Below are 8,779 nucleotides of genomic sequence, written 5' to 3'. Positions count from 1 at the left end.
GAACTGCGTCGATCAGTCGAGTCGGCAGTAGCCGGCCTCCTGGAGCCTGTTTCCGCAGAGACTGTTCCTCTCTTATGACTGGGATGAACGTTGGGTTATTACGCAAGACGTGTGGGGCGCCAAACCATTTAATCCACTGTGTGTTGACCCACACATCATCTGTTAGCCGTACGAAAGGTTTCCATATCGTCGTCTTAGCACCCGTATCATTCCACATCGCTCTGGTCGGGAGTAGTAGATTTAAGGCAATTGTATGGCCTAATGACGGAAGTAACAGTATCTGGTCAGGAAGCCAAAGCTTACGCTCCACCTCCACATACATTGTTCGGAGCATATTTGTAAGGTCAGATACCTCGCTGCATGTTGGCTGCGTAAGCCCAAGTCGGTGCTGCTGTGTGTCGGCCTCGCTGCAGTTGCGGCTAACGCATACCGCGGACCATCGGCTGTCGAATGTGTTTTTTACTGCATTTGTATGCAACGCCATCAGCTTTGCACGCCAGTAGAATCGGCACAGTGCCTCTGACCAATTCCCAGTCGTTATCATGGGGATTTCATCGTATGCCATTGTGTGCCGGTCTTCAGTGTGACGGTGTTGTTTTGCAATCCATTTCTGACGTCTATAAGCATACGAACGCTCCCTCAAGTACTTTGTTGTGCTCCCAAAAACTAGTCGATTTTCACCGTCGTAGACCATGTACTCATCGAAGTCAACCCAACTCGCATACGACATCGTCATTCGCTGTTCTTGGGCCGCCCCAGCCGCAGTATCAACCACCGCTAGTGCCGATCGCTCTTGTTGCAGGCTCATATCGTCAGTCGCCACATGTTCTTGGTGAGACCGAACCCATTTCGGTACCATTGTGCCGTGTTCGTGCATAAGGCGTTGCAACGAACGAATTTCGATTCGATGCGGATCCCGGTACTTGGGCTGTGCATCGCCGTTTGCAATTTTGCGTGCCCTATTGAAGATCTGTATCGCGCTTTGGTTGTCACATACTTGTTGACCGCAGTCCCCAGTAGCTATCAACCCGGCCATCAGTGCGTGTACCTCGCATCGGTCGACGTAATATCGCTCTTGTGAATCGCCATCCGACCTGTTACTGATTGACCCTCGGGTTGTTGCATGGCCCAGGTACCAGATGCGTGCTGAGTGCACGCCGCTAACACGCTTCCGTCTCCGGCTGAAACGAATACGTCAGAGCTGTTGGTGGACCATTGATATTGAAGAGCATGATTTCGCGCTATGAGGAGGCCATCTTTGTCTACAGTTCCTATCCCACGACAGCTCCCACGTACACATTGAGGGTGGTGCCACCGCCCGCACTCACGACAACATTGTGCGTCTCGGTAACGGCCGCATATCGAGCAGGCTGTCGACATTTCCAACGTGGGACCGTGGTGGATAACAGTTAGATAGCGCATGCGGCTTCTAGCAAGGGCTTCGTCCAGTACTTCATCATTATTGACACCGTGCTTGCCGTCGACGCGAGTTGAATCCCAGATAATAACCCGCTGTCGGTGCGATGGCATCGTAGGTAGGTAGGTCGGTGAGATAGGTACACAGACTGCCTCAAATTCAGCTTCCACGACCCGATGTCGGCGCTCGTAGAACACACCACTTCCGCGGGGGCGTTCATACCACCATCCGATCGGAATTGTACGGCCGAGGGGATGACTACCCACGTCACCGATTTCTATGTAGTTGATTTCGTAGTGGTCAATTACTGGTTCCGTACCGTTAGTATTCATCTTCACCACAACTATCCACTGAACCACCCCAATGCGTAGTTGAAATGGAGTCGAACCAAGTTCTACTGGAGTACAACCGACTGGACTACGGAGACGGTTAATATCTGGCCTCGTTAAGACCTCTACCCAGTGATCGTACATGCTCTCCAGAGTGATGCGATCGTTACCCGACCAGTGACCCTTTCTCATCAGTTCCGATAGCTTCATGGTTTGTGTGCCGGAAACGTTAGAGATATCGCCGACGTAGCGCTATTTGAAGGCCACCTTCCAGTTGATGGCGACGAGAGAACACTGCTGCTCCGGGGGAGTGTAGTCGATGAGAGGTCGATCATTGCTACGGCTAGAACGGGTTTGGAGTGGCTGTGTCCACTCCACTGCCATGGTGAGCGGTGGATCAAACGACGCCGCGTGGCGGATCAGCTGAGCAGTCCAAGACCGAGCACCTCTCGGTGGAGCGATGGGGTAAGCTAGCGGGTGCCGTGTCAATCCAGCTCGGGTTTGGTATGCCTCTAAACACTCTGTCAGAACATGACGGACCGGGAGAGACAATGAGTTTAAGATACGTAGCGCCTCCACTAAGCGGTACGTATTCGCGTCAGCCTCGCAGCTTTCCAGACCCAGGCCATTCTCTTTATCATAGAACACAGCTGTATTCACGTTGAACGGCAGTCGTAGCACCGATCTCGCCACTTGACGGATGAATATATCCACCTTTGCTGCTACGTCTACGGACCCGCCAAGAACCATGCGGTAGCGCAATCGAGGGATCCATATATGGCTCACCACGTAACGGAATTCTGGTAGCGAAAGCCCTAGACGCTGTACTCGATCGGCGTCCGACACTGTTCGTTGCCATGTTGATTCGAGCGACGCCGCCCACTGGTCCTCTCCGCCTTGATATATACCAAGATGTTTAAAGCCTTGCTCTGGTGACACAATTTGCACTGGTTGTGGTATTCCATTTAAGTGCACCGCTGGGTAATGCTCCGTGGACCTAGCGAGATACATCTGAAATGACTTCGCTGAGCCGAAAACACCTCCTGTGGCATATTTACCAGTAAACATATTGGAGACCCTCGCACGATCCACCAGCCCATTATATGATGTTGTCACGTCCAGTTGATCGTCCACAAACATGGTGCTGGCAATGTTAATTCCGTGGCCTTTCTGACTATGTCTGATCACGACAGGGTCTACGCATTTCTCGAGCTGCTCTTGTAGACAATCCATGTACACTCCGATGTGTAGAATAGCGAGGATCGAGCCCTGACCGATGCCGAATTCACGCTCCCCTGTGGCAATCCATCCGAATGATGTTCTCACTTCAATTTCACCTGGTCCCAGCAGATCGATCATCAGTTTTCTCACGGTGTCCGGAACTCCTAGTCCGATATATATGAGCTCCATAACCCACGCGGGGATACGGTCATAGCACTTGAGACAATCTTTAGATACTAGTAGGAGTAGCTCCTTTAATGCCTTAGCTCGTTCAATTAGCAGCGTTGTCATTAGTGCGGCGTCTATGACAGACCAGTCCGACCGGAATCCGTGTTGCAGAAGACTGCGTGGTATACCACCATCGACGAACTGCTTTATTACAAGAAAGAGTCGGTTGGCAAAGGCAGCTTGGACCGTGATCGGCCGCCATGGTGGTAAACCCTTAGACGCATCTAATGTTGGGTCCACATTCGTCGTTTTCGGCAGGAATACCATTTGTTTCCGGCGTAGTATCTTCGGAGCTAGTCCGGTACGTAGGATTAGCTCAATAATCTTCTGTTTTCGCTGCCTCACTTGTGCTGGAGCTGAAATTAACATCTCTTGGGAAACCCCACCGTACCCTGGTGCAACATGTTGCTTCAGCTGTTTATCAATCTCTGCTTGCATCGCCGCCGTGTAGTGGTAGTCCTGCCATGTTTTGCCGGCAGTCTGCCACGCGGCGGCGTATCGTCCTCCTCGCACAATATCAGGAAGAATTCATTCCTGTGCAAATTGTGGAAGTGTATGAATATCGTCCGGATTCAGAGTGTCTAAGTACCGTGGCATGGTTGTCCTTTCATCCACGGGTATCCAATTGTCTAGTAAGACCGTTAGCTTGCACCTACGCCCTGTCTTCAGTGTAACTCGGTCCAGAATTGCCCGGTATTATGGCACTGCGGATAGATACCGGTGGGGGTGGCTTACCTAAAGAGCTCTGGAGGAACGCCTTAGTCGCCCCACTGACGAACCAGTTTCGGCGCCGTTACTGGCATAGTCTGCGCCGCGTTGTTTGTCTCCAATTTCGGCGTGTCCGAATTGTCTTCCTCCAAAGTTTAATGATAGTCATAAACCACTCGACCCAGTCGGATATCTGCAAGGATTCGAGTGGTTCGGCAATTATCGCGTTCAACTTGCGCGCTCCTTTCTGATGGCAGCTCCCTTCGACCATCGTATCGGGGAACGCAACCCACCTCGGCCAGCAAATTGCCCCAGCGGCCACCTAAATGTCGTCAATAGTAATATCTGCTTGGTCTAGGACGATACGCGCTTGACGCAGCTGGGCTGTGCAACGGTTACTCCTCTTGATACACACAGCTCGCGCCAGTTGCCGTTTGGACTGATTGCTTTCTCCCCAAAGGTTCCTGGCACTCAGATAGAGACAGGAGTATAGGTTGTCAATCGCTTGCTCAAGCCATACTAGTATCTCTTCAGGTGTGCTGGTGGCAGCCTCGATATCATCAATAAGACAGATTTCGACAGAGTGTAACATTGTCCGTGTGTGCTTTGTAAACTCCTGCATCTCCTCCTTCGTTTTCTGCCGTGTATTAACAACCTTGATGGGGGTTATATGTTGAAGGGTAAAAGCAATCCGCGCCCCACGATCTGTCCGCATGACTACCATTGGCACACCCGCGTGGTCACTCGTTGTAACGCTGTTAATCCACATAGCGCTAGCTGTAATCGCTGTCTCGTGCTCTCCGGAGATGTAAATGTCATCCAGCGTGGACCGAGTACCTTGTCTGGAGTACGTATACCGAGGCGTTGTCGGATGTCTACATCGAAATGTAGAGACCAATCCGAGAGAGTCCGTCCATGCTGCAAATTGCCGGATCACCGCCTGCGAGCTCGCGGAACGAACTGTGGTCCCTGGTCTATCTAACACGTCGTCCGTGTAGGTGTTAAAGTCTCCCGCCACCACTACCATAACACACCGCGCCCGGCCCTCTACCACCCGCTCGTGTTCCCATGCCCACTCATCGTGTACTTCATCGAGATGCCGTTCTGGGGAGTGGTGAATGTACGTGCCAATCATCCATAACTCTCGCGCTTTGGCTAGGCGTACGGCAACGCACATAGATCTCCTTGTGTGGGCGAGTAACATACGCTATGTTTGATCACTCTGTTTTCCCATCGCTCCTTGTTGAACACCATAGCAATCCGTTTGGTGCCGATTAGAAGAAGGCCTGGTATTGGTCGTTGGTATCGGCAGTCGCTACCCAGATTTGCTGAGAGCGTTGCGGGCGGAGTCCGGTATCACTTACAATTGCTATGTCAATGCCATTCGCCAGTATCCATCCAGCTAACTCCTCCTCCATTTTATGCCGTAAGGTTTATTAATGTTCACCGTACAAATCCGAATATCGTGCTCCGCGTCGATCGGTGATGGAACGTCATCGCCGATGTAGTCCCCCGAGTAGTGCTCCCGCTGAAGAATGGACTGAAGGATCGTGCTTCGGACAGGTGCACGTGAGCTTAAAATAACACACCGAGTTGGTCGCCACCGGCGATGGTATCGACCCCCTCGCTCCGCTCTCCGTGTAGTGGTATCCATAGCTGCACATCTTTAACCCTCTAGCACGGATTCGTCGGATCCACTCAGGGAGTTCATATCCAGGTTAGTCTCGCTGTAGGCCTCGGGCCTTACCAGCGTCGCTCCTGATTGGGTCTGAAGGTTGTCATCGTTAACCACAGCTGCCCTTGTTACCTGACATGTCAGTGTCAGAAACAGTGCTATCATCCACAGAAGTTGCCACTTAAAGCCCATTTTGCTTGTTCTGGAGACCACACCTGGCGTATGTGGCCTCATTACGCAAAATACCGACTCGGTGCATGGCCAATGTTTGGCTCGTTCCGTGATTCGCCCATTGCGTCGTCTTGATCTCCACTGCGCTGCTGACCCTGGAGTGTTGCGGCAGCAGTCTGCTTCGCTAGAGCGAACTCGACAATTTGCACCATCCTTGCGTTCCAGATCTCATCCATCCCATCCAATCGGTTTTCGAGAGTCTGACAACGTTGTTCGGCTGCCTTGCAATAACGCGTCATGTTTGCTAGTGATGTGTGTACAGTGGCCATCTTGGCTTCAATGGCACGCTTCCACAAGCCGCTCAGCGTTGTTCATGTTGTGAGGTACCGTAAGCTGACTAGTGCTTGGAGTCTGGTGTGCGTTTGATCCACGTGCGTCTCGGTGTTGCTGCGTTGATGTTAGTTGGGGGCAATTGCGGCGGACAGGACCGGTTTGATGGCATTCTCAGCAGCCATTCCCACTTCTTGCTCGAATCCGTAGTGGTATGTCACCGACTGCTAATCGTTCTACAGCTTCTGGCCCGAACTGGCGGAGTACCTCGTGGACTTCATCGGCTGAGCTAAACATTACCACCGCAGACTTGCTTAGGCCTCTTCGTACTTTGGCAGATTCCGGCGTGTATTCAGCACGTTGAAAAGCCTCCTTGAGAAATAACGTTTTCACCTCACTCGTAACGCCATAAACGATGACACCTTTCGAGTATTGTGCCTCACGAACGGCTTTTGTCAAACGAATTAAGACTTTTTGTGCTGGGTCCCAGTCTGTGTTACGCACCAGGCTGAGGGTAATAGTGTCTGCAGGATCCCCCTTCTGCGCGTGCGGTGTTTTGCCGCCTGAAGGTAGTTAGCGTACCCTGAGTTGGCTTCACCTGGACTTGGAAAGAACAAACGAATGAGTACAGCAGCGGCGATGTCCTTGCAGCGTATCGCATGCATGCCGCCGGAGACCATCTTTGCTTCTCGTTCATGTACATGGAGTGCGACACAACCAAACAATCCGTGGCTCCCCACTGCTTTAACGATTTGACGTAGCTGAGTTGGAGATACGTAATTTCCGTTGCGGTACTCTAGCTCATACAGAGACAAGTTCGTGGCCAACATGCCCGTGTACGCGGGTTGTACCCATACCAATGTCACTGTATCACTGGTCGTGATGGGGATATATCCCCTCTTCATCAGTTGCCACAGTGACCGGTCTTGCCGCACAGGAACTCCTTTGAGATACGCCTGGTCCTTTAGCTCGAGAAAGAGGTCATTGCCTTCGAAGCGGATGCCATTCTGCTGACAGAACTCCAAGTTTTCTGTCATGAAGTCAGCCAGCTTCCACTCGCAACCGTTAGATACCACCACCGATAACGGATTCATTAAAAAGCACACTTGCATGTTAGATTGCGCGAGCCCTCGCTCAATGTCTGCCCACTCATTATCTGCGAGATCCTCTAGAAGCTCCGTCTCGACTTCGCGCTCTTCTGTTTCCGGTCGGGCTAGTGGTGTCCGGTGGTCTGCTGATGTCGAACTGGTTCTCAAGCGCTTTAAGCCGACAGCTTGGTCCTTTTGATGCCAACGGGTACGTTCTGTTTTTTTCTCCATGCTTTCGATCCACGCGCGCGATCCCCGAGCGGGCTCTGCTTCCGTTTGGACATTGGTCGGCCCTACACCACCTTGATTAAGGTCCAGGTGTTCGCCGATGCCTTCGGTAGCGCCCGCCACACCTCCATCACCACGAGGGCCGTCGTTCTGATGGCTGCGTTCAGTCTCATTTGCCTCCATGTTGGGGGGTCGTCTTGTTCGTGTTTAAGTCCGTATACTGTGTTTAAGTCAATGAATCTTTTGGTCGGGGGTTTCTTTGGAGCTTTGCCCGCTTCGAGGCACTTACTCCCGGACACTTTTAGCCTTGGTGCGACGCGCCGCTTGCGCAGTAGATCGCCAAAAAGTTTGTCCTCCATACTGTGTGTGTAACACGCATCTGTGCTCAATAGTGGGATATATTGTAGTACTTCTGAAGTTCTAGTGAACTATTAAAAATATGAATGTAACTTCGGCTGACCCACACACGTACCATAAAACGCAGTACAGTAATCAATCCAAACAATTGGAAGCGGTGGCAACCAATCCTACGTACTGAAGGTAAATTAAAGATGAGCTGCTGCCAAGGGGCTGTGAAAAATACGAATGGAGTGTACAATAAGTAATTCCGGCTATGACTAGAAAACAGGAATACTGAAGAGGCCTCGGATGAGGCCAAAGACAACGTCAAGTATCTTTGATGATTCACCACTTATTAATACTAGACTTCGAAGTATGAATTAATTTGTCACAATGGTTTAGAGCTTGTACAGTGGGTCACACTCACAATGACCAGTGCACGGCGTTAAAGGGTCATGTGATATTAAAAACACAGTCTCAGACTGGAACTGTGTACTGGGACTCCCAGCGCAGCTTCGAGACATAGATGCCTTAAACAGCTCGTTTACGAAACACCGTTCAATGTTATTATAGTACAAACTGCTACATGTATATAGAGTTGATTCGGAAAATGATAGCGCTTTGATTTAAAAATGGATTTTAACCAGGTTTTCGACAATCGGCCAATTGGAAGGCTTATCCATTATTTAACTTGACAGGCATTTTTAAAGTGCGTTTTTTTGTGATATAATGTACCTCGAAGTCGTTGACATCGGCCATGTCAGCACGAGCACAGCAAAAACGCCCATTGAGATTGCTGGTGATGTCAAGCTGGGGCTTCTGGGAGCCGACGAAATTCCTATCGGAAATACGTCGTACTGTCAGTGACGATAATTCACAATCGGATGTACAAGGTATATTACTATATATATAGCCACTGTTCTTTTGACAGATATCGCAGCTACGAAGCAATAATCTAGTACGTTTGATCCACATCGCAGCTTTGCAAGCGAGCGTAATGGTCTCTGGCGTTTCACGAATCAATCGCATCCTTCTCCACCATAAG

The 8,779-nt window shown here is 50.8% G+C and overlaps 2 protein-coding genes across 2 annotated transcripts; both read right to left on the bottom strand.

Annotated features, from left to right (window-relative positions):
* Positions 1-1,998: 1,998 nt before the first annotated feature.
* PITG_18323 (uncharacterized protein) lies at positions 1,999-3,156 on the bottom strand (the record flags this gene model as incomplete). Its single annotated transcript, XM_002997729.1, has 1 exon — positions 1,999-3,156. The coding sequence occupies one exon, from the start codon at positions 3,154-3,156 to the stop codon at positions 1,999-2,001; it is 1,158 nt and encodes a 385-aa protein (XP_002997775.1).
* A 253-nt stretch (positions 3,157-3,409) lies between these two features.
* On the bottom strand, positions 3,410-7,578 carry PITG_18322 (uncharacterized protein; the record flags this gene model as incomplete). Its single annotated transcript, XM_002997728.1, has 8 exons — positions 3,410-3,488; positions 3,587-3,675; positions 4,197-4,225; positions 4,841-4,877; positions 5,351-5,443; positions 5,651-5,702; positions 5,825-6,109; positions 6,662-7,578. 8 exons carry the CDS (start codon positions 7,576-7,578, stop codon positions 3,410-3,412), a joined length of 1,581 nt encoding a protein of 526 aa, XP_002997774.1.
* Between the last annotated feature and the right edge of the window lie 1,201 nt (positions 7,579-8,779).

The sequence above is a fragment of the Phytophthora infestans genome, genomic scaffold, assembly GCF_000142945.1.
Source record: "Phytophthora infestans T30-4 supercont1.67 genomic scaffold, whole genome shotgun sequence".
Lineage (NCBI taxonomy): Eukaryota > Oomycota > Peronosporomycetes > Peronosporales > Peronosporaceae > Phytophthora > Phytophthora infestans.
This window is presented reverse-complemented; position numbering and strand designations above follow the sequence as displayed.